Source organism: Stegodyphus dumicola, chromosome 3 (genome assembly GCF_044657685.1).
Source record: "Stegodyphus dumicola isolate Sdum_Otavi_A_Nest chromosome 3, ASM4465768v1".
In the NCBI taxonomy this organism is placed as follows: domain Eukaryota; kingdom Metazoa; phylum Arthropoda; class Arachnida; order Araneae; family Eresidae; genus Stegodyphus; species Stegodyphus dumicola.
In genome coordinates, this window is record NC_140770.1 from 197,249,907 (window position 1) to 197,276,801 (window position 26,895).

The window sequence follows — 26,895 nt, forward strand, 5'->3', positions numbered from 1 at the left end:
TGACAAATAATTTTATGTCCATTGAAAAAAAGCATTTCATAAATTGATACAGGATTTACTTTTCACAACAGGCTTAGTTAAATTCAGACGCTTCGGGGCAAATGTTGAATGCTTTGCTAGAAGTTTTAAATGAGGCAGACTTTTATTCTTGAAGGAAACTAAAAATAAAAAATTGCAACAATTTCAGAGAATTTCTTTAAAAATAAGTTTATTAGCAAATATATCACCAGTAAACCAGAAATATTGAAATAAAAGGTACTTCGTTATTATAGCGGCCTCCAAAATTTAATCACTAATCAACTGAGATGTAACATGTGACAAGATATCTCAGTTGAATAGTGATTCAATCTTGGGGTCGCTTTAATAAGGAAGTACTAAATAAAATAAAAAATAACCAGAAAACTAAATGAGAAGACAGAAAATAAGTGTCAAGCACTTACCTTTAGAGTTTTCTCTTTTCAATGCTTGTGAATTAGTTGGTTTAGATTTAAACTGTGATTTGAAGTTTTTTTTTTGAGAAATAATGGTACGTTTCAGGTCATCCTTAAAATGGCTAGCATTATAAGATATTTCAGGCACTGATTCTGTCCCAGTAGCATCAAAGGTATAACAAGTTCCTGAATTTTGCACTGTGCTATCAAAAGCAGAAAATGAAGATGGCATTTCTGAAGGAAGTAAAACTGGTACATTTTTTGAATCGGACAATGTACTTTCAAATATAGATATAAAAGATTCATTTACAAATTCAGATTTACTTTGAAAATTTGTTCTTTCAGGATTTGTTGCAAATTTCTCAATTTCTATTTTATTTGTCTCTTGATTGATCATCTGAACAATATTTCTAGACTTTAAAAAATTTTCACTTTTTTTATCATCATTATCATTTAAAGACTCCGAATTACATGCTTGAATTTCTTTCTGAGAAACTCTATCATTATGTCCTTTCAACACTCTGTCATTTTTAATAAATGTCTCTCGCTTATTTTCTTTCTCATAAGCACTTTTAAATGGAAATTTCGGTGCATTTCTAACAAGAATTGCAGAATTTGGTGCAATATTCATCTTGATGCTATTGTTTAATTGTGGTGAAACGTTTAAAAAATATACTTTCTTTGGCACATTTTTAATATTTGGTGTTGTTGAACATTCTGAAGAATTTTTGGCAGATTTATTCACAGAACTTTGCTTAAGATTACATTTTGTTTCTGTTAAATCAACATGCTTTTCCTTCACATTTTCTGAAAATGAATTCTTTATTGATTGAAGATTATTAATTGAAGTTTCATATTTTTTAGTTATAAAATCACACTGCCAACTACCTGACATATTTTGAGCAGCTACATTTGATACTTTATGACATAATATATTTTTAGGTTTTGCATTCTGAGAAACAGTTCTCTCTTGCAAAACATTTCCAGTCATTGATTTGCGAGTCCCAGAGTCATGTACAGGAACAGGTATTATTGCTGATTCTCGGCCACCAGTTGACAGCATTTGATTTATTGTATAAGTCTGTCTTCGGATGGGTGATGACGGTAATTCATCATTATCTTTCAACAAAAACTTCTCTCTTGTTTTTGGTGTAGAAACAAATTTAAATATCGATGACTGATCAGGTCCAAGATTCTCAGATCCCCAGTTTAAAAAATTGATATTTTCTTTGCTAGCTTCTGTAACCAAATTTTGAAAGTTTGATTCACATTTTGAAGATTGACTGGACTTTAATAGTATGCTTTTTTGAATTTTACTTTTTACAGAAGTGTTTTTCGTTTTCTAGAAAAAAAAAAAAAAAAAAGTGATCGAAAGGAATTTTAATCATGCAAATTATAATTAAATATTACACAAATGATTTAAAATTTTCAAAAAAGACAGATATCCTCATAACAAAAATGTAACCTTAAAAATTTAAATTGTATTTGATTATCAGCTGGAAACCAAAAGATTTTATGACATTTAGGAACAAATTCCAAATATGCTTATGCACAGCAGACAAGTGTTGATCTCTAGAGAAGACTGTAATGTATTTTGCAGTAATTTACAAAACAGACAATCTTCTTAGTAGAACATAAATTTTATTTCTAGTTCTCGGTGATAGACAAATGTTATACAATTCTTAAGTGGCAAAACTGTCATCCTACTCCTAGCTGTAAAATCTTCAGAATACTAATCTTTTTTTAACAATATCTCTCGTTGCTGAGTAACAGTTTGATACAAATATGTTGTTGCCACTTCAACAATAATTATACTTATTTATTAAATAACAAGATATTACAACCTCTCCCCCCTCCAGATATACTTTAATTTATATTTTTATAAATTAAAGTTTACGGTTTTTTTTTTTTTTTTCTTTTCAAAACAACAATATCAGCAAAATACAGAATTGAAATACAAGATATAACATAATAAGATACACTGAGGAAGAGAGGAAGGAACAAAATACTTTTTTTATCTACATAGAGAAACAAATTATTTAATCAGGCCAGGGAGTACGACTTAATGCGTCTACATTTTTATGGTTTTTACCACTTCGATGAACGATCGTGTAATTGTAGGGTTGTAGTACCAGTGCCCCATCTCATAAGTTGTAGATTTAGACTCACATTATTTTTGAGCCAAACTAAGGGATTATGATCGGTCATGATGAGGAATTTAGTATGCCCATCTAAATAACATTGAAGTTTCTTTACAGCAAATATTATGGCGGCGCATTCCTTTTCTGTGGTACAGTACTTTTTTTCAGTTTCTGTAAACTTCTTACTGAGGTATAATACTGGATGTTCATTGTCTCGTTCATCTTTTTGAGCTAAAATGACACCCATACCAGAGTTTGACGCATCAGTTTGCAAAATAAACTCCTTATTGAAATCAGGTGCATGTAGTATAGGCCTTTGAGACAGTTTCTCCTTTAGCTCTTCAAATGCTTCTGTCCCATTTATTTTCAATTTCTTTAAGTTTCCTTTCAAAGTTTCTGTTAAAGGTGCTGCAATAGATGAGAACATGGTAATGTAATGATTATAATATCCCGCTAATTCTAAAAATGCTCTGACCTGACTTTTTGTGGATGGCACTGGAAAATCAAGAATAGCTTTTACTTTCACTTCACTTGGCATTCTTATACCATGACCTACAATATGTCCTAGATATTTTACTCTATCTTGAGCAAATTTACATTTTATTGGTTTAATAGTTAAACCGACGTCCTTTATTTTGGACAAAACGGCTTTCAGGTGACTTAATGTTCTTCCCAGGTGTTTGAAAAGATTGCCACGTCATCTAAATATGGAACAGCAAAGTTTTCACAACCGTGAAGGATTTCGGCCATCGTTTTACTAAATGAAAATGGTGCATTTTTAAGTCCAAAAGGCATCCGTTAAGGTCTAAATGTGCCAAAACTTGTAGCAAAAGTGGCTAATCTTTGAGCATTAGGTGTTAAAGGTATTTGCCAGTATCCCTTTGTTAAATCCAAAAGAGTTATAAATTTTGCGCCTGCTACCGTTTCTACTCGTTGTTCGATGTTAGGCAAGGGGAAGAATTGTGTTTTAGTCAATTTATTCAATTTTCTATAGTCGATACAAGGTCTTGGATCCCTCCCTGCTACTTCTACTAAAATCATAGGAGAAGTGTAATCTGAATCTCCTATTTCAATTATTTTATGCTGAAGCATTTTATCAATTTCTGTTTTTAATATATCAGTTTGTCTAGGAGACATTCTGTATGGTTTACAGTGGATTGGGGTGTTTTCTGTCAATTGAATATCATGCGTTATTAAATGAGTTTTTCCAGGTTTATTAGAAAAGATTTTTGAAAACTTCAGCAGCATATCATGCAATTCTTGAATCTGTTGTTCTGTTCATTCAATCTGTTGAATCTGTTCATTTAGCTTATCACTTAAGGAGCTGTTTTCTTTGATGTCCTCAAAATCGAACAATGTTGGTTCAGAGTCAATTGTTGGGAAATTTTCCTCCATATCATCAATTTCAGATTGATCTTCTGTAATCATAAGGTTAACCGATTCTGCTCGTCTATGATAGGGTTTTAGCATGTTAACATGGTAGACTTGGTTAAGCCATTTTTTTCTTCGAAACTCACAACATAATTAGTTTCGGATAATTTCTTCTCAACCTTCCCAAGACCTTTCCATTCAACTGCTAGTCTGTTTGGTTTATTCGTTGATACAACTAATACTAAATCCCCTTCAGAGAATTCTCTTTTTATAGCTTTACGATCGTACCACACCTTTCTTTTGGTTTGCATTTCCATCATTTTATCTGTAGCCAGCTCTTTGCATCTTTTTAACTGATTTATCAATTGAAAAACGTATTCAACAACATTATTTCCTTCGTCTTTAGGATTCATCCATTGTTCATATAATAATGTTACAGGTGTTCTAAGATTTCGACCATATACTAATTCTGCAGGTGTAAATCCCGTACTCTCGTGCGTTTGTGTTCTTAAAGCAAATAGAGCTGTGGGAACTTGCTTCTCCCACTCAGGGGCTGCTTCAATACATAAAACTTTTTAAATTCGTTTGATTGTTCGGTGAAATCTTTCAACAGGGTTGCTCTGCGGATGGTGTACTGAGCTTCTAGTTACTTTTATTACAAATTTTTCTACAAATTCTATGGCTAGATTGCTCAGAAAGGAGGTACCTTGATCAGTTTGTGTTTCTTTCGGGAAACCCATTCTACTATATTTGTAACATGGCTTCAACTACTGACGTTGTGCCAATATTAGGAACAGGTACAGCATCCGGATATTTTGAAGCTAAACAAATAGCTGTAATTAAATATCTATTGCCATTCGGTGTTATTGGTAAAGGACCGCATGCGTCAAAGTTAATTTTTGAAAATACTTCTGCAATAATTGGTACCAAAGTCAAAGGTGCTTTGGCTTTATCATTAGATTTTTCCACTCTTTGACATGGATCGCAAGTTTTAACATACTCTTCTATTTCTTTATAGCAATTAGGCCAGTAAAAGTATCTTGTTAATCTATCTTTAGTTTTCACGACACCTAAATGTCCAGATGTGCTATCATGACATAATGACTTTATTTGATCCCTATATTTTTCAGGAATAACAATTAATTCCCTTTCATTTATTTTCCTTTTCACCAACAATCCGTTTTCTTTTACTTTGAAATCATTTGTCTTGCTGGAATTTTCATTTTTAGCTTCGTTAAGCAATGACATTAGATCTCTGCTTTGATGCTGAGATTCAATTAATTCCTTTGAATTAACATTAATCACTTTCTTAATTTCCTTGTCTTCCTCATCAGCTTGCGGTAAAATATCTTCGTCAGTGTCAATAAACGTCAATTCTTCTAGTTTCTCCATTTCAATTTCTCTGCTTCGATCATCTTCAGGAGATCCTTTTACTTGAGATCGTGTCAAAACCGCATTTATTTTTTCTAAATTTAAGAATGATTTATTTTTGAACAATTGTGCAGTTTTGTTACCCAATACATATCTTCCGGGATCATTTGTAACAACAGCTGCCTTTGTCTTTATATTACCAAGTTCGCAATTAATTTCAACTTCCCCTAACGGTAGACACACTAAATGGTCATTTAAAAGATATTGTACCCAGACATGTTTCTCCAGTCATTTTTGCGTTATCTATGTATTTCCGAGAAATAACATCAACAGTGGCTCCTGTGTCTCGAAGAATAGGCATTTCATACCCATTCACCAAACAGTTAATTGTATATGTCTCTAACAAATCATCATTTGAAGATACGCAATTTACCTTTTCATTTGGTTTTAAGCGAGGACACTGAGGCTTAAAATGTTCATATGATCCACACTCGAAACAACGTGGTCGATATCTTTTGTCATATAAATTTTCTTGGTTTTTGTTTTGGAACTGATTCCTTTGCTGATGATCTTTCTTGTATTTTGAATCATCCCATCTATCAGCATGCTTAAAATGAGGCGGATGCTCTATTTTTTTCACAAAATTATCATAACGTGGTTTAAATGATCTTTTGATAAATTTCTCAGTCTGATTGGTAGAAAATTTAGGTTTTATTGTTTTTCTCACATCTTCAAAATCTTCAATTTTCTTAACCATTTCAGTAGGTAAAATGATGGTTGTCCATTGATCCATAAAATGTTCTTTGAAATCAGGAGAAGTACGCTTTTTTATTTGATCAACCAGCATGAGATCTTTTAGCTGTTCAAAAGTTTTAATGTTTAATTCGTTAAGCCATCCTTCTAAATAATTTTTTAATTCATAGTAGAAATCATACCAAGTACTTTCAGTAGATTTTTGGTGTTTATTAAATAGTTGTCGAAATTTTTTGGCAGTCAATTTAAATCGTTGTAACAGTAAAGTTTTTACATATTCATACTTTTTCACTTCCTCTTCTGGTTCTCTAGCAATAAGCTGAACAGTGTCAGGAGGCAGTAATGAAATAAGTTGAGTCACTTGATTTTCAGCAGGTATATTCATTATTTTAGCTTGACGCTCAAATAACACCAGGAATAAACTTATTTCATCTTCTTTAGGGTTGAAACGTGGCATGACATCGTGAATTCTGATTTTTAAAGGCTGCTCAGGTAGCACACACTGGACAGAAGCCTTACGCCTAGTCTTGCTTGGTCTTCGCACAGCATTCAAAGAAGACATTGGTAGCACTTGTGCTGAAATGAAAACATACTACTCAGGTAACTGCGTAGTTTCTGCCAGCTGTGCTGTGGCAGCCATTGCTTCCAGCTGAAGTTTCTGTAGCTCAAAGGCTCTAATTCGCTCTTCTCTTTCAAGCTCTTCTTTTCTTTCGCGTTCCCTTTCTCTTTCTTCTCTTTTGCGTTCCTTTTCTCTTCTTTCTCTTTCACGTTCTTTTTCTCTTTTTTCCCTTTCGCGTTCCTTTTCTCTTCTCTTCTCTTTCTCGTTCCTTTTCTCTTTCGCATTCTTCTTTTCGTTCTCTTTCTTCTCTAATTGCAGCCAGTAGTTCTCGAGTAAACTTCTCATCATGATCGTTACTTTCAGTAATCAGTTTATGCAACTGAGCAATCTTAAATTCAGGTTTCACGGTTAAACCTAACTCTTCTGCTAGTACTTTTAAATCCTGTTTTTTCTCCTAGCTAAGAATGAAATGTTGACACAAGTTACTTTTAATAGGCTTCCTTTTGAAATTCAATCTAACAGCTCGTACTTGTATTAAAAATATACAATTTCTGGCGAGATTTAATTTCTCGAATACGAAATTCACACTAACCAATTGGAGAGAATTATTTAAACAACTTTGCCAGGTTGGCACAAAATAATTTAATACTACGTCGGGTTGACGTTTTTAACTCACTATTCACAAGCCTCGTTAGCTATAACTATATAAACACCTGTGCCAGTTAGGCAATACAATGGAATTTTACCAACGTCAGTTTGACGATTTTACTATCTATCTCCATGCCTGGTTGGCGATAAAAACAATTTTTGCCAGTTTGGCAATACAACTTTTAGTATATGCAATCTGTAATACGTCGGGATGACGTTACTATCTACCACACGCCTGGATGACGAGAACTTAGACTTTGCCAATTCCGCAGTATAATCAATTCACTCTACGTCAGTTTGACGTTATTACTTATTTTCACGCGCCTGCTTGGCAACAAATTCAAAAACTCAGCTAGCAGTTCTTTTATATATATATATATATATATATATATATATACTTTTGGTGGTCGTGTGCTTAATGCATGATATAAATAAAGAAAATAAGAGTAGACAATCTCCTATAACAAAAGAATATATTAAGTACTAAATTACAATGCAGAGATCAACGCTGAGCTCGGAACACAGTTCATGCTACCGTCGCGTACAGTTGTCTCATGAGAAGTCTGAGTGAGTAATGACGTCGCTTTGCTGCTCCGATTAAGAACTGGATTTTACACGTGGCCCCATCTCATGAATAGAAGTTGAAGTATCTGTCAGAACGCCACAGTACTCCCCCCCAAGTACCATCGGTACGTTATAAGTACTTTGGGTTAAATTTAACCTTTCTTCCAGATCTGGTAGTTTTAGGTTGCTCTTTAACGGGATGTAAGCTTTCTTCCGGGAGTGATGTTGATGAGGAAGTTGTTGGATCTTGCATTAGAAATGCTGGTTTGAGACAATCGATTCCAATCACTGATTGTTTGCCATTCCAGATGATGGTGAAATGTTTCAGTGTTCGTTTGACAACTTTGAATGGACCATCATATGAAGGTGTTAAAGGTGGCTTAATTGCATCATTGCGCACGAATACGTGCGAAGATGTCTCAAACGCAGGATGTACAAAATAGCTTGGCTGGTTATGCGAAGATGCTGGGGTTGGCGAGATATTGCTCATGGTCTCACGTAAACGTTGAAGGAATGTTGGAGGATCGAGAACTGGAGTAGATTCTGGGTGAAAGAATTCACTTGGCAGACAGAGGGTTGCACCATATAACATTTCAGCACAAGTGCTACCAATGGCTTCTTTGAATGCTGTGCGAAGACCAAGCAAGACTAGGCGTAAGGCTTCTGTCCAGTGTGTGCTACTGTGGCACTTCAGACCTTGTTTGAGAGATCGGTGAAAGCGTTCCACCATCCCATTTCATTTGAAGGAGGCAATGGGCCAATTAAGTCTAAGTGCACATGATCAAAGCGTCTTGCTGGAAGGTTAAATTGTTGAATGGGGCTGTGAGTGTGACGGGATACTTTACACCGTTGACATCTAATACATGAACGAGTCCATTCTGTGATGTCTTGATTCATTGCTGGCCAGACAAATCTGTCTGCGATGAGCTTTTTGGTGGCACAGATTCCAGGATGTGCCAAATTGTGCAAGGCATTAAACACTTCACGTCTAAAATTGACAGGAATATAGGGACGTATTCTATTGTTCTCTATGTCACAGTAAATTTTAAGTGTTGGATCAATGTGCAGCGGTTGTAACTGAAGGGAGGTTTGTGGATTTGAGATTAGGTTCTTGAGTTCCTCATCATGCAATTGAGCTTTTGCAATTTCAGAGAAATCTGGGGTAGTGAGGTTGATATTGTTTACCCGAGACAAGGCATCAGCAACACAATTATCAGTACCAGAGACATATCTGATATCTGTACTAAACTGGGCGATGAAATCCAGATGTCGAAGCTGACAAGGAGAACATGAGTCAGAGTTTTTCCTAAAAGCGAAGGTTAATGGTCGATAATCGGTGAAAATGATGAAGTCGTGTCCTTCCAAGATGTGCCGGAAGTATTTAACAGCACAGTACATTACACAGCAAGTAGCTCCCTGTCATATGTGCTGTATTTCCTTTCTGCAGTAGTAAGTTTTCTGGATAAGAATGCCGTTGGGGAAAGTCCTCTAGTGGTATGGGCTTGAAGCACTGCTCCTATGGCCGTGTCAGATGCATCTACCATTATAGAGAGCTGATCACTAGGTGAGTGATAAGAAAGTGTGGCTGCATTTGCCAGATCGTGTTTGCATTGCACGAATGCAGCAGATGCAGATTCAGTCCAAGGGACAGCTCGTTGATAGTTTTTTTTTTTTTTTTTGCTATTCTTCAGAAACTCATGTAGGCAGGCTTGTGTTTTTGCGGCATTTGGCAGAAAGCGTTGGTAGAAATTTAACATTGCTAGAAAACGCTTCAGTTCAGAGATGGTTTTGGGCTGAGGTAGGTCGTTAATTGCTTTGACTCCATTCTGGGTCATAAGACATCCAAGAAAGGAAACTGAGGATTGACCAATTACACATTTGGATGGATTTAGTTTTAATCCATGATCTTTAAGGCGAGTGAAAATCTGACGCAGATGTTGAAAATGTTCTTCCGCATCTGTAGATGCAACCAGGATATCATCAAAATATGGGATGCAGAAATCGAGGCTAGACAGTACTTGGTGTATGAAACGCTGAAATGTTTGGCCAGCATTGAGAAGGCCAAATGGCATATATAAGTACTCAAAGAGACAAAATGGTGTAGTCACTGCGGTCTTGGGCACATCTTCAGCATGCACTGGGATCTGATGATATGCTCTGGCAAGATCGAGGGTAGAAAATACATTTGTTCTATGAAAAAGATGGGTACAGTCTTGGATATGTGGGACTGGATATCTGTCAGGGACTGCGACGGCATTAAGTCGACGATAATCTCCACAAGGCCGCCAGTCACCATTAGACTTTTTAACCATGTGAAGTGGACTGGCCTATGGACATTTAGATGGGCGAATGGTTCCCTGTGCTAGCATGAATTCAAATTCTTTGCGAGCAGCTTTTAGCATCTCTGGAGAAAGACGACGAGGCTTGGAAAATACAGGTGGGCCATGTGTTTCAATGTGATGATACACTTCTGGCTGATGAGTATGCTGCCCTGATTTGGATGGGTTTAAAATGTCAGGGAATTCTGCTAATAACCGATGAAAGCGTGTGCTGCCCGATACAACACTTATGCTGGTAGGTACGTTCGATATGTGAGAATCTTGGCCCTGTGATGTCAGCTGAGTTGTAGCATCAATTAAGCAATTATTCTTGACATCTACTAGAAGGTGGAAATGTGTCAAGAAGTCGTCACCAATAATTGCTTGAGTTACATCCGCAATAATAAAATGCCAGTTGAAAGTCCGGCGCAAGTTTAAATCAAGTGTCAATAGTTTAGTGCCGTAGGTTGCAATTTGGGTACCATTGGCTGCATACAGTACAAGTTTATTAAGTTGGTGAGCATTTGTTTTAGTTCTCAGGAGCACTGATATGTCAGCTCCAGTATCTACTAGAAAACATAACTGAGTTGAACGATCAGCCAGTACTATTCTGTCAATGTGGCGGACATTCTGTTGGCCAGCAGAAGACCGCCCATTTAGTTTCCCGCTTGTTCAAAAGTGCATGGAGGGGCACACTTGCGAGCTTGAGCGCCAAATTTCATATGATAAAAACATATGCCACTTTTGGGTTCTTTGTACTGCGTCCGAGTATTGTGATGAGATCGACTCCTGCTTAAGCCACGAAATTTATTACATGGGCCCTGAGTTGATCGATTGTATCTCCGTGAAGCATGAAGACTTGTAGAGAGTTCAGATACTTTTTTGGTCAATTCAGCCACTTATTATTCGAGGGATGAACTGGAAGGTGCAGCATTAGCAGCACTGACATAAGCTGGAGTAACAAGTTCATTAATTTTGTCAGCCATTGTTGCTAAACGGGTTAGATCTTCATTGGAAGCAGCAAGAATTATTTGTATGTTATTAGGGAGACGCGAAAGCCATAGTGACTTCAACGAGTCGTCACTAAAATGGCTTCCTGCCAGATCACGCATTCGTGACAGCAAGTATGAAGGTCGCTGATCTCCAAGTTCAAGTCCTTGTAGTAAAGTACATATTTTTGAAGATTCACTTTCTGAATAGATTTCAATGAGCCGCTGTTTCAGTTTGGAGTATTTATCACAATCAGGTGGTTTGAGAATTAAGTCATGCACTGAATTCAGAATATCAGACTCAATTGCTGCAACTACATGGTTGAATTTTGTAGAATCCTCACTAATGCGAGCGATAGAAAATTGTGCTTCGATCTGAGCAAACCACAATGAAGGATTATTTTTCCAGAAAGGCGGTGGCTTCACCGCAACGCGTGTGATTTGTGGCTCTGGAATATCGTCGGGCATATTGATAGATAATTTTCACTTTAATTAATAAACACTTAACGGCACAAATATTGTAGCATGAGGATACACTATTGATATTTTACCATGATAACAATAAATATTTTAACCATACAGAAAAAATTTACGTTACGATACACACAAATAAGACAGGGTCAGCAATTACACACACAAATAATATTTTACCGAAATGCATTTGAAAAGAAACCCCTATTTGAGAAAAAAATGATGTGTTCATTTTGTATTGCGCACACACAAAATCACCACTTCACACTGCTAAGGTACTTTCGAAGGAAAAAAGGAAATTGCTCCTGTAGCACATGGGAAAAAAATTCACTACTTTCGAACACTGAAGGAAGAATTTTTGCCGTAGCACGTTGCAGAAAAATTACTGATGTAGCACATTTAGCGAAAATCACTATTGTATCACATTTGTCACAAAAGTTGAATGATCGAAGAATTATTGCATTTTTTTTTTTTAAATAGCCCTCGAAACTGATAGAGTTTTGATTAAAATCTATGACAAACATAAGGTTAAAATACATTCAGTGCAGCATTAACTCAACAACATAATGTTAGCTTTTATATAATCATCTATACATGTAATATGTACCATATTTGCCGGCATATAAGACACACATGCCTATAAAAGTTGCACCCCCTTTTTTGTACATATTTTCGAAGGATAAAACTTTATTACTGATCATTATAATGAATTTACAGTATTTTAAATATAAGATAATACAGATACAAAGTAATACTTTCTGCGAATACCCAATCTATCTGGGAATGAACACCTTTTAATCTCCTTCGTCAAAACCCAGACACTCATCTCCCGAGCTGAATGAAGAGACACTTAAAACCTCTTCTAAATCAGCATCTGAATCTCATTCAACAAATTGTCCTTTGCACCATCCAGTGTATTACAAATGCTATGCTTCTTAAATGATTTAACTACTGTCCCTGTTTTCACAGCATCCCATGAAGCTTTGACCCATTCATAAACGACATATTGACGTATAAGACGCACCCCGCTTTTCAGACCTATTTTCAAAGAAGAAAAGTGTGTCTTATACACCCCTAATATGGTAATCTATTTCATCTTCAGTACATGGAATCTATATTAAAAAAAAAAGTGAGAAGAAATACTTGAATGTTGCCTTATGACATAAACCTGAATTCTGTCTCTCACATTAACAAATTCATCTGCACAGTAATCTAGTTTAAAGATAACACTTGTAAATGAATATTTCACAATTTTTGTTTGCATAATGACGATATTGCCTACAATTACTGCAGAGATTACTGAATGTTTAGTTAATAGTAGTGGTTAATCTTTGGATTATGGTAACTTGGCAATTTTTTGGCAAAAAACCCTGCTACGGCAACCTACTTCTTTTTGAAATGTGTTTGTTGTTTAGCTTTTCTATTTCTTCTTTGACTTTAATTTAATTTTGTACTTTTTTTCTTTCTTAGTTTGTGTCATTTTATTAGTTAACAATATTAGAAATTTAATATAAGATATGGACTTATTCACATTTCCATTTTGAAGTTTTTAAAAATATATTATGACAGGAATGCTTTGATCTGTATCATACATTCATCAATGTGCATTAGATGGAATTTATTTAAATAAAAATTTAGGTTTCATGCCACTTTAATAAGTTTTTATATCTAAAATACTGAAATATTATCTGTATATACCAGGCTTAACTTATTCAATTCTCATGAAAAATATGAATTTATATTGAGAGAACTGACTAGTTTGATTGATTAGCACAACCATTTTGGCATAATTTTTTTTCTGGGGTAAGGGAGAATTCTTTATTATGTACTACATGTTTTATTCATATTTTTTGTTTAATTATTTATTCCAAAAACACTCAATGAATTTCAGACTCCCTTTTTATAATGTGTTGTTGAAAATTTCATGATTATGCCTTTAAAAGTAGATTTAAAACAATTGTTTCCTTTAGCAATTTTGTGGCAATTGTATTCCTGCAAAAATTTTACTGTAGTTTCTTTGGTTAATCTTTGGATTATGGTAACTTAGCGATTTCTTGGCGAAAATTTGGCGACCAACAATGCTACAGCAACCTGCTAGTTTTTTTTGGGACGCCATTTTGTTTTCACTAAGTAAAGACATGTTTTTTTTTTTTTTTTTTTCTTTTTTTTACGCAACATTTTTTTCCAACCACCTGCTAGCCGAATTACTCTTATGCTAGAACTTTTATGGAACAAAAGTGTTTAATCATAACGAAGATTAGGTGCGAAATTGGGAGAATGTGCAGAATCGCCCACTGCTTGCCGCGTTTTTAAGACTTGCACATACACGGTATCATCCATGTACACGTAGACTTTAAACTAGACCTATTTTCACTTAAAAAAACATCCCAGAATTGCACAAAAATGGCATTGCGCACACTCTTGACTTTATCCATGTACACTGCTAAAGTCCTAGCTAGTAACCTTTATCGCCTTACCAAAATGTCGCCAAACTACCCGTTACCATATTCCAAAGATTAGCCATAGCAACACATCTCAGACTTTTTCATTCACGTCCCCTTTTTATATTGATTACTTTTGTAATCCCATATCAATGCTGCCAAAAAATTTTCAGCGAAAGTAGTAGAAGAATGAAAAAGTTGCAAGTGACATCAGAAATCGTGCAAATTTTATAATGTCAATGGTACATCAGTTCACATGACCTCTAACGTCATTACAAACTCAGCTGCCATTAGTTCCGTAATTTACGGCCTATAACTTGATTGATGGTTGCATTATACATATTAGTTTTGATGAAACTCTATTAAAAACATACTGCTAATTTTCATAGTTTAAATCTCTAGTTTTAATCAATTCTCAATTAATTTGAATTTAACCACACTGTTAGATTCTTCCTAATGCTTGAATTATTAATGTTGCACGAATACTTTTTAAGTTTTTTTTTTTGCTTTACTTTAATTTTTAGTGATTTTCAGTTAATTTTCCATTCTAATTGTTGAACTTATTTAACTTTAGCAGATTCTAACTACTAATAAAAGCAAATATCAGTCAAATTTGTGATGATATTTAGAAATCTGATGTTACTTACATTTTTAAGTTTCTACAACTTAACCAATCTTAAAAACTATGTTGAAATTTTACTTTTCATCATAATTGCTATGCATTAGCAAAGATGCTTAAAATATGAAACATCTATAGGCTCATCTAGTTATTAAAGAAAATGATCATTTATTAATTTCAGTTACTTTTAGCAATTCAGGTGAAATGACGTTCTTTATAAATGGTGCGTATTTTGCCCTGCATAAACGAAAATTTTCAGATAATGAATTTGATGGTAGTTCTTTCTTATAAATTTTGGGTACTATTTGGTTTCGAGGGCCGTAAAAAATCGCCAAACTATTGTTGATGCCAAAGCTGCCAAAAATAATTGCGGCAAGAAAGGAAGTATAATAGTAAATAACTATCTAAGATTGATGTTTTAATTTAGAATGAAAGGTTAATTTTATATAATACTTTTTTATTATAATTTATATAAAAAAGGCTAAACATGACTGAATGGAAGCAAAAGAGTAAATAACTATTTCAGATCATCATTATAATTTATATAAGAATTGCTAAACATAACTGAATGAATGTCTGCATCGCTATTTCGCTACCGACTTATCGCTAAAGCATAATTTCATCTCGTTGGTTGTTCAAACGTAATTCTCTATGATGAATGATGCCTTTTCTTTGAAAATATTCTCATTAAAGTGCAGAATCGTCCACTTATTTGTTTGCCGCTTTTTACAAGGCTAAAAACAATTGGATTTTTGTCAATTTTCTTTGACATTTCAAGTGAAAATAGGTCGATGTGTACATGGATAAAGTCAAGGGAATGCACAATGCCATTTTTGTGCAATTCTGGGATTTTTTTTTAAGTGAAAATAGGTTGATGTGTACATGGATACCGAGTATGTGCAATTCTTAAAAACGCGTCAAACAGTGGGTGATTCTGCACTTTGCCCAAAATTCTATTGCAGACTTTTCATCATGGGCAATTCCCAAATTGTTAAATCCATAGGATATTAAAAAAGGACTTAAAAATTAAACTAGTATTTCAATGGCGTCTTAAGAAATATAGAACTATATAAACTTACGCAATCTGAAATCAGCGGGTACGCTAGATTTGGCGCGCTGTTAAATGGGCGCGTTTGCTAGATTTGGCGCTTTTACGCATATATTTTCGCTGCAATTTTTTACGGTCCTCAAAACGGAATAGTACCAAATTTTGTTTCAATGGTTGACGACCATATTGATGCATGGTAAGCAACAAATACAGAAAGTTTCAATCCAAACTGATCTATGTTGTTCACTTTTTGAAATGCATTTTTCGCATTATTCAGAGGCAGGACACATTAAGAATTTTGCTTTAAGATTTTTAAGACATTTATATTTGACTTGCCAGTTTTCTTTTTTCTCTAACCAGGTTTCTAACATGGTTATTATAAGCAAGCATTTTGAAAGATGGTGTTCAATATGGCTCAAAATTTTTTCTTTTTAGGTAAAAGTTTACAATTGGGTGCCCCTTGTTTATTGGCGATTCTTTTTTGAAGCCAAGATCGGCGCCAGGAAGTCACAATTTCAAAATGGCCGTTACACAAAACCAAAATAAGAAGTCGAAGAATTGCATAAGATCTGTGTCTATGTACACATCAATCTGTTTTTACTTAAAAAAACATCCTAGAATTGCACAAACTAGGCATTGCGCACTGCCTTAAATATGTCCATGTACACATCAATCTATTTTCATTTAAATAAAATCAGGAAGCTAAAACAAAGTTAAAACTATAGTGGTAACCAGAAGTGAGGTTTCATCGCCAAAATTTTTTTTAAAATGTCGCCAATCGAAGGGGCACCCAATTCTACACTAAAGCCACAGTCATTATAACCTGATTTTAAAATCCTACTCTCAGATCTCCAAAATATTAAGCAAAGCAATCAATCAAATACACTGGAAACACCAACGACAGAGAGCACATGCGTTACATTAGAAAGACTACCAGTTACCAAATTTTATTTAAGCCTAAATAGATTACTGCTTTTTATTACAAATTAATTTAATAGATACATTATTTGAATACACAGGGTGATTCTAAATTACTTTTACAAATTAAGAGGGGTGACAGTACTCACCCAGATGAGCTATAATTACCCTAGAACATAGGATCACATTTCACTCAGAGGCAGAAAAGATATTAGAATTCCAATCTGAACTTACAACAGTGTTAGGAAAACAAACAAACGAGACTAAATGTCACACTATCATTTTACTCAGAGTGTACAAAACAGATAACACCGAAAACTTAGCATTCGAGTGTTAATTAGAGCTCAGATTTTGATGGCAAACACTCAAAGACAGAGCTTTGATTGGCAAAGATTTAACCTCACAAACAATTGCAACAAGTTAATTAAGTAATCAAGGGCTGAATATTATCAACTAACTCCAACGTCTGCTTGAATGCCAAGATTAGCCTGAAAAGCTGATGCTACATTCTGGCTGTCAGAACTTCGTGTCCCATAGAATGGTGCTTCAAGTAAAATGAGCGCAACAGAGAAAGTCAAAGAAGATGGCTAAGAGAAAAACAACGGCTAAAGTGCAGAATCGCCCACTTATCATCGACACTGTTTGGCACATTTTACAAGAGCAAGAAGAATTGGAATTGTGTCAATTTTCTTTGACTTTTTAAGTGAAAATAGGTTATTGCTTACATGGATAAAGTCAACGAAGTGCGCAATGCCATTTTTGTGCAATTCGGGGATTTTTTTTTTAAAGTGAAAATAAGTCGATGTGTACATGGATACTGAGTATAGGCAATTCTTAAAAAACGTGCCAAGCAGTGGGCGATTCCGCACTTTCTCCAAAACTGCTACCTTGATACTTGATATCAAGGTAGTTTTCCCCCCTAATAATTTAGATAATTAACTTGTTGCAATCATTTATGTGTTGCAATTTTAAAATACATTTCTTTTTACTGCTTACTATAGTTTAATAAAGTTTTTATTTACGAGATTCTGTCACTGTTTATAATAGGAACTAATTTAGCTATGACATTTTTAAGCTTTTGCAACCACTGCTTTTACACATTTTGATAAAAACTTTCTAGCCGTGCTTATAGCACAATATAAAAAAAAAAAAAAAAAAAAAAAAAAAAAAACTAAAGCTATGTATTTAGACAAATATATGCAATCAAGAGTGTATCATAATTAACCAAATCAGTAAAAACTATTTACATTATACTATCCATGTTCATAAAAATAAGATATTAGTTAATAAAACTTTTATTCTACCTTTTTAGGAGAATATGCTGTTCCATGAAGATATGCTCGAGTTTTACAGCCAGCTGATGACTTGAATGTTATTACTTCCCTGTAACATGCTGATTTCTCAGGTTTCCATTTAATTTCAAGTCCTTTTTCTTCACCTGTTCCAATAGTAAATAGCAAGGTATCAATGGTGAATCCTTTATCTGAAGGAAATTTTTCAATGCAGACATCCTGTTGCACATGCAGTGGATTAAAAACATAAAGAGTACACACTTTAGCCGAACCAAGTTTCACTTTATCAAAAGTGACATGAGGAAATGTAGAAAACGGTTTCAATTCTAAAAGAAACTTTTCTTCGGTTTTTTCTTCAGGTGATTTAGCAATTTGCACAGTGAAACAATGAGAACGCTTGTTTTCAGATGATTCTGTTAGTGATAATTTTCGTTTCTTGTAAAACTGTGCCATTTCAAATATAAAGAGTAGCCTATATAAAGAATATTATAAAATGTTAAATAAATTTTGAAAATTATCACATATGAGAGTTTACAGTGTAAATATACATAAATATTAACCAAAAATTGAAAAAGGCTTAACTTATCACAACAAATTAGATAATTACATTAAAAAATATACTTCCACTTACACACCCGCTACGAGCTGCTAAAAATACTCGTCACATTATTTGATACTTTTAGTTACAGGTTTTCTGATTATTTAATTCCAATAATTTTAAATAAATAACTATGAAAATTAAAAAAAAAAAAAAAAAAAAGACTGCACACGATTAAAAAAGAAAAACTTTCTTAATATTCCAATAAGTTTAATAATTTAACTATCAAAAAGTTATCTAAAAATAAGTTTAAAATATGTCAAACAAAAATTCATTTGAGTTTAAACTCAAAGCTAACAAATACTGAAAAATTTAAACTCAAAAGTTATAGTTTTCTACCTATTCAGAAAAGGAAATCTTATTTATTATATGAAAAAAAAAAAAAAGTCGTAGATATCAGAAAATGAGCCGAGTTTCCGATATTATTATATCAAATGACATTTCAGACATGTTACATAAAAGTAAAGAATATTCTTACAATTAATTCCATTCATTAAACAGCATTCAACTTCCAAAGTGACTGAAAATTTCTACACATTCAGCCCACGGATAGCACACGCACATAATATACAGCCCATTACAAAAATAAAGACCCATAATAATCACAAGTAATAATACATTTTGAAAGTGACGGTAAATTTGAAGACATTTAAATCCTGTTGCCAGATAAATAAACGCAACTATGTATACTTTGCCTTTCATTGCTTGTCTGTTTCTTTTCATTGTCTGATAGATTTCTCCGAAGCTAAAATCCTGAAATTGGATTTCTTCTCAGGCAATATATTATTCGCATTCTTTAAACAGTTGTATTTTCTATATTCCAGCACAGAATGAATTTTGCAGTACTGCGAAAAATCTTAAAAATCTAAATATCTTTCACTCATTTCAGAAAAATTCTAAAACAAGAATATCCTCTCATTTCCGAGCACTGAGCTGTTTTCTTATTTTTATAATCCGGTGTACACTGCAGATATCAATATTATTTGGACAATAGCAAAGTTATCCTAATGATCAAGCTATGTCACGTGTACATGTTATATACAATAGCTTATGATTGCCTCGTAAAAGCATTTATAAAGATGATTTCTATTAGGAAGAGGATACGTTTGCAACTTCTACGAAAATGACAAGAAAGTCGAAAGTTTTACTGATACTCAGAATTCTCATACTAGATAAAGTAATCCATATCTATAGTCGAGAAATGTCGAGATAAGGATCGCATGATCCGCCTACATTATATTTTTTCCCCTTTATTTCTTTAATAAATGTTTAAGACATTAACAAACAGCCACCGAAATCGGCTAAAAAATTCTTGATGTCTTCAAGCAGAGCATGAAAGTTATTAGAAAATGACTGAAGATAGGACTCGGGCCCCCCTTCTCTTATTTCACACACACACAGATCGTATTTTATACTCGAGTATCAAGATGTAGAAAGAACTTTAAGTACAGTTATTTAAAAATGAAGTAATCGGTCAAATCCATAAACTGACTGACCTGTGTCTATTTTCCATTACGGTGGAAAAATATGTTTCGAAATTTCAAGTTCTGCACTGAAATGGCGCCACTCCTCGGAGAATTGTCGTTTCCCCACGATGCTGGTTTACTTACAACACAAAGACAGAACATTCAGATAAGTAGAACTTCTTTTCTCTAAGCTAAATCAAATATCTGTCACTAAAGTACCTTTAAATTCATTTATTTATTATGATCATTATTATTATGCTCATTTTAATATGTTCTGGCATTAAATACTTAGTAATTGCTTTAAATCATGTGGTTCTTTTTTTTTTTTTTTTTTTTTTGGTTACTATCTCGTAAGGACGCTATCCTTATCAGTAGTGTAATCTGTTAGTGCTACACATTGGGGCCCCTTTTCGGAAATTCTTGAGAGGTAAAAAACAGGATCTTGGGCCTCAATGAATGTATAGATTTGTAGTTTTTGCTCCTTTAATCTATATTTCCTATCTATTTAAATTAAAAGCATATATTAATACAGTGTGCCTCAAATTGATAAAGTAGACACATATAATAAATTATGACCATTAACTTAATAAATAAATAAAATGCTTATTTTTTAATTAATTAATATTAAAATAAAAAACTCTGTAATTTATTTACTTATTTATTTTTGCTGATGTATTCTCGCCTTGTTTTAGATTTATGATTTTATCTAATAGTGTTTTCTGAGTATATGAATATGCTGGAAACCGCAATAGATGATGTTACTTAAGTTAATGTATAAATTTGCATGATATCATATGTATCTTGGTCTTATGCATCTTCTGTTACTGTGTCTCAAGGTAGAGGCAAACATATTGTTTCCCATGTTAAAAAATAAAAGTTTAATTTAAAAATTTTTAAATTTTAGTTTCCCTGTTATAGCAAAAGTTAGCTTCTAAACTAGACTTATATTGTTATGTGACTGGACCCCCAATATTTATATTTTATTATTAATTTTCCCCCATCTTCACATCTATTCAGCTTACAAAACACACTCATTACACACACCTGGAAGACTCTATTTAATGTAAATGGTAACAACTTCCTTTGACTACACTCATGGACATAATAGCGTTTTTTTTAACAAAATTCTCTTACTTCCTTTCCTTTTCTTTCTATAGGCCCTATTTTTATCTTTTGGAGTTCCTTTTTACTCTCCTCTGAAATACGAAATTTCCCGCCTTTCTATAACCTTTCCTTCGCACCTATGCTTGATTTTTCGCCCATCGGTGCAGAAAGACTTAGCGGGTGCAACAAAAGACATCTGTCTACTTTGTCCTTGAAATGCGCTGGCCATCGTAATAAACAAGGAGGCTCCTTGGTAATAAAGCTGGTTCGTTGGGGCGAAAAGCGGCAAGGCTGAAAAACGCTTTCCGTGTACGCCAGTTCCACAGAGTATACTCTGCGGTCAGTTCACACCAAAGCTTTGGTTCACAAAAGCGCGACAACTTTCGCTTTAAAATTTGTCATATGCTCGCACTAGATGGCGCTTCATATAGGAATATTTAAAGAAAAACGTGAAATTTTTGTGTGGTATTTTGACTTTCTACGATTACATTTTTTTATTAAAATGGATTTAATTTCTGCTCGGGGTCGTATTCCAGAGGTCCGTGGTTCGATTCCTGGCGAAAGCGTTGCTCGTTTTTCATCATTCCTGCTTCCAAAAATATACCTTAGCCTTTTAAATGCTAATTAATAATATATATATTATTAATTAGACTATATATTTATTACATCAGTTTTAGTAATTTTAATTTGTTTAAATATAATTTGAAAGTCTTTTTTTTCCCTAATACAAGAACCTTTTTCCATTTGAATTAATGGTAAATAGTCCTTTGATATATACCAATTTGTTTATAAAAATGTTCAATGAAAGATTGCTTTCATTATGTATTAAAAAATCTGATTTTAATTAAAATTTGGAAATTGTTCTGTATTTATATCAACTTAACACTATTAATTAAAATAATTGCCATCATTTTTAAACTTTAAATTAGTGCATATTGATAGCACATAACTTAAAATAGTAACAATATGTCAAACTTATGGTGTATATAATCCTTGCTGTATAATAAGAGGGGAAAAATATTAAAAACAAGTCTTAAAATATTTTCATGCCTTTAAAATCAGATATATTTCTTGCAAGAGAGGTAGCGCATAAAATTGTCATTTTGCCAATGTAATTAATATTTAAATGCTACAGTTGTCAAATTACTTAGCTGACACATTAGAAATAATTTTTCTTTAATTAAATGCAACTATATTGTAAATCTTATGTCGATTAAGAATTCTCTTAACCTGTTCAATGTCCATACAATTGCCATTAACTCCAATTTGCTGGCATGGTATATGCTTCTATATATTTTTTAACAATTTTCATAAAAATTAAAATTTGTAAGAAATAATTTCCAACATTTAGGATTGTGCAGTGTTGTAGTTTAAATGAGAAATCAACTACGATTTGATAAAATAACATTTATTAACAGACTTCAGAAACAAGTATGAGACATACCTAGATATAAAATGGTTAAAAAAATTTCTGCATATAATTGTTCCAATCAACAACTGTATTGCATATTACAAAACTCAACTGAGGTGAGTCCATGGTACTTTAGTGGTCGTGTGCTTAATGCATGATATAATTAAAGAAAATAAGAGTAGACAATCTCCTATAACAAAAGAATATATTAGGTACTAAATTACAATTTAAATTACATTGCAGAGATCAACACAGAGGATGCTACCGTCGGAACACAGTTCATGCTACCGTCGCGTACAGTTGTCTCACGAGAAGTCTGAGTGAGTAATGACGTCGCTTTGCTGCTCCGATTAAGAACTGGATTTTACACGTGGCGCCATCTCATGAATAGAAGTTGAAGTATCTGTCAGAACGCCACAGTACTCCCCCCCAAGTACCATCGGTACGTTATAAGTACTTTGGGTTAAATTTAACCTTTCTTCCAGATCTGGTAGTTTTAGGTTGCTCTTTAACGGGATGTAAGCTTTCTTCGGGGAGTGATGTTGATGAGGAAGTTGTTGGATCTTGCATTAGAAATGCTGGTTTGAGACGATCGATTCCAATCACTGATTGTTTGCCATTGCAGATGATGGTGAAATGTTTCGGTGTTCGTTTGACAACTTTGAATGGACCATCATATGAAGGTGTTAAAGGTGGCTTAATTGCATCGTTGCGCACGAATACGTGCGAAGATGTCTCAAACGCAGGATGTACAAAATAGCTTGGCTGGTTATGCGAAGATGCTGGGGTTGGCGAGATATTGCTCATGGTCTCACGTAAACGTTGAAGGAATGTTGGAGGGTCCATAACTGGAGTAGATTCTGGGTGAAAGAATTCACCTGGCAGACGGAGGGTTGCACTATATAACAGTTCAGCACAAGTGCTACCAATTTCTTCTTTGAATGCTGTGCGAAGACCAAGAAAGACTAGGGGTAGGGCTTCTGTCCAGTGTGTGCTACTGTGGCACTTCAGACCTTGTTTGAGAGATCGGTGAAAGCGTTCCACCATCCCATTTCCAGATGGATGGTATGGTGTTGTGCGAATATGGCGAATGGCAAGAAGAGACGTGAGGGATGCGAACAAGTGACATTGAAATTGTCGGCCTTGGTCAGTAGTGATGGTGGTAGGCATGCAAAATCTTGAAAGCCACTGGGAGATGAATGCTCGAGCTACAGTTTCAGCGGATATATTTTCAATAGGAATGGCTTCAGGCCATCTTGTGCACCGATCAATACAAGTGAGGAGGTAAGTGTAACCATTTGAAGGAGGCAATGGGCCAACCAAGTCTAAGTGCACATGATCAAAGCGTCTTGCTGGAAGGTTAAATTGTTGAATGAGGCTGTGAGTGTGACGGGATACTTTACACCTTTGACATCTAATACATGAACGAGTCCATTCTGTGATGTCTTGATTCATTGATAGCCAGACAAATCTGTCTGCAATTAGCTTTTTGGTGGCACGGATTCCAAGATGTGCCAAATTGTGCAAGGCATTAAACACTTCACGTCTAAAATTGACCGGAATATAAGGACGTATTCTATTGTTCTCTATGTCACAGTAAATTTTAAGTGTTGGATCAATGTGCAGCGGTTGTAACTGAAGGGAGGTTTGTGGATTTGAGATTAGGTTCTTGAGTTCCTCATCATGCAATTGAGCTTTTGCAATTTCAGAGAAATCTGGGGTAGTGAGGTTGATATTGTTTACCCGAGGCAAGGCATCAGCGACACTATTATCAGTACCAGAGACATATCTGATATTTGTACTAAACTGGGCAATGAAATCCAGATGTCGAAGCTGACGAGGAGAACATGAGTTACATGGTGTCAGGAGCAAAATGGATTTCAAACCACCTGCTCCGCTAACATTCTCCGTCGGAAATGTTAAAGAAAAGTGGAAAAAATGGAAGCAAGAGTTAGAAAACTATTTACTTGCAACGGAAAAAGATGCCAAGCCAGATAAGACTAAAATTGCAATCCTTTTGAATTTACTCGGTACTGAAGGACTCGAAATTTATAACACGTTTCGATTTGAACCACCTGAGAATAAGGAGAAATACGAAGAGGTCTTGAAGTCTTTTGAAGATTATTGTTCACCACGGCAGAATGTCGTATATGAACGTTACAAATTCTTTTCGTGTAGCCAGCAAGAAGGACAAACAATTGAATGTTATGTCACTCAGTTAAAGACTTTAGCGTCAACTTGTGAGTTTGCTGAACAAGAAAATGGATTGATTCGCGACCGTATTGTATTAGGCATTTGGGATAGGAGTCTGACCGAACGTTTGCTTCGAGAATCTAACCTAGGATTAGAAAAAGCTATAGAAATAGTCCGTGCCGCTGAAACAAGCAAAGAGCAACTCCGGAACATGAAAGATGATCCAGCGACTGTGAACAGCGTGAAGAAATATGGAAAACAGCAGCATCAATCAAAACAGTCAGTGCCACCGAAATTATCGTCTCAGCAGAAGCAATCAACACTAGAATATGACTGCAAGAAGTGCGGAAGAAGGCACAAATATCGGGACTGTCCAGCTTTCGGAAAAACGTGTGCGAAATGCAAAGTAAAGAACCATTTTGCCGCGAGGTGTCCCAAGAACATTTATGAAGTTGGAATACCAAATAATGAACTTAATATATATAATGAACATAGTGTATTTGTTGACTCTGTAATGATGAATCCACCAATAAACGGGCATACTGAATTTAAAATAAGTGCAAAATCAATTAAAGATCTAACAAATTCTATTGATGAAGTAAATAAGGATATTCACAAGGTAAGTGAAACATGGGTGAAAAGTATTACAATGTATGTAAATAATAAGTATTTCAAGGTTGATTTTAAGTTAGATACTGGTGCAGAAGTAAATATTTTGCCTTTGTATGTTTTAAATAATGTTAAACTTAAGCCTAAACTTAATGAAACTGATTTGTTCTTAACTGCATATGGTAATTTTAAGTTAAAACCAGAAGGTACTCTTATAATTAATTGTTCAACTGAAAGGCTTAAGAATGTACCTTTACAATTTTATGTTCTTGATGTAAGATCTAAGCCTATATTAGGGTTAACAGCTTGTTCTGCATTAAAGCTAATTGAAAGGATTGATTCTTTAAAGTGCAATATCATTAATAAAAATGATTTAATTGCTCAGTATCAAGATGTATTTACAGGCACAGGGCAATTTCCTGACGAACCATATCATATAACCCTTAAAGATGATGCAATACCAGTAATACACCCCCCAAGACGTGGTCCTCAGGCTTTACAGCCTAAATTAAAAGATACTTTAGATAAACTTTAAAGAGAAGGGATAGAATCGAAAGTAAATAAACCAACTGATTGGGTTCAAAGTTTGGTTATAGTTGAAAAACCTAATGGGAGTCTGAGATTATGCTTGGATCCTAGAGATCTAAATAAAGTAATTAAAAGGGAGCACTATCAAATTCCTTCTCCAGATGATATAATTAGTAGGTTAGAAGGTAAAAAAGTATTTTCAGTTGTAGATTTAAAAGATGGATTTTGGCATGTACAGTCGGTCACAAAAGTATTCGAACACCGGTAATGACAAGACGGCGTTTTTTTTCTCTTTTCCTCTATGTGTCGTGTTATTCCATCCTAGGTTTTCTTCCCCCCATCTTGGAAAAAACTGGAAAAAATTGGTTACGATCTCTTTTTGAATGGGGAGATGCCATTTTGAGAAAAAGCTGACGACCCTATCTTGGAGAATGAACATGACCGCTCTACACACCCTTTCTCTCTCTCTCTCTCTCTTTGAATTGGGAAGCCATTTTGGGAAAAAGCAGCTCTCTTTGAGATGAGTAGCCATTTTGGAGGATTCTCCACCACCATCCTTACCTTGGAAAACTGAAATGAACGCTCTACACCTTCTCTCTCTCTCTCTCTCTTTCTCTGAAATGGGTAGTCATTTGAAAACTCCCTAACTTTGGAAAAAACAGAAATGAACGCTCTACACCATCTCTCTTTGAAAATGGGGGGTGTCATTTTGAGACCTCCCTCCCCTAAACTTGGAAAAAAAAGAACTGAAGTGAAGGCTTTACACAATCTCTCTTGGAATAAGATCCATATTTCGGGAAACGTGGATCACCTCATGCTGGAAAACTGAAGTGAACCACCAAGATTGGACTCTATATAATATTTTTTTTAATTGACATCATGACCCTCCTCCAATTTGTTATTAAAAAAATTTTTTTTTGTTTTGGTTTTTATCCCATTTCCGATGTGATTTCAGAAATGCAATTCCATAACAGTTCAATTTCATTCGAGGTTAAATGATCTAAACAGTCTTTGACCCACCCATCCGTATGATTATTTTCTTCTCCTTCCTG

General features: G+C 34.4%; 2 protein-coding genes across 2 annotated transcripts in view; one reads left to right on the forward strand and one right to left on the reverse strand.

The window, feature by feature from the left end:
* The window catches only part of LOC118202401 (uncharacterized), a 108,395-nt gene extending 88,955 nt beyond the window's left edge, over positions 1–19,440 (reverse strand). Inside the window, exons 1-4 of the mRNA XM_085813729.1 lie at positions 19,011–19,440; positions 17,947–18,406; positions 441–1,773; positions 60–158 (exon numbers count right to left, since the gene is read on the reverse strand). Of these exons, the coding sequence (XP_085669855.1) occupies positions 60–158; positions 441–1,773; positions 17,947–18,387 (1,873 nt within the window). The 5' untranslated portion in view covers positions 18,388–18,406; positions 19,011–19,440. The remainder of the gene's footprint in view (positions 1–59; positions 159–440; positions 1,774–17,946; positions 18,407–19,010) is intronic.
* Positions 19,441–24,386: 4,946 nt separating this feature from the next.
* LOC146998236 (uncharacterized) lies at positions 24,387–25,850 on the forward strand. The gene is made up of 2 exons (XM_085812475.1): positions 24,387–25,325; positions 25,509–25,850. Exons 1-2 carry the CDS (start codon positions 24,387–24,389, stop codon positions 25,848–25,850), a joined length of 1,281 nt encoding a protein of 426 aa, XP_085668601.1.
* Positions 25,851–26,895: the final 1,045 nt, after the last annotated feature.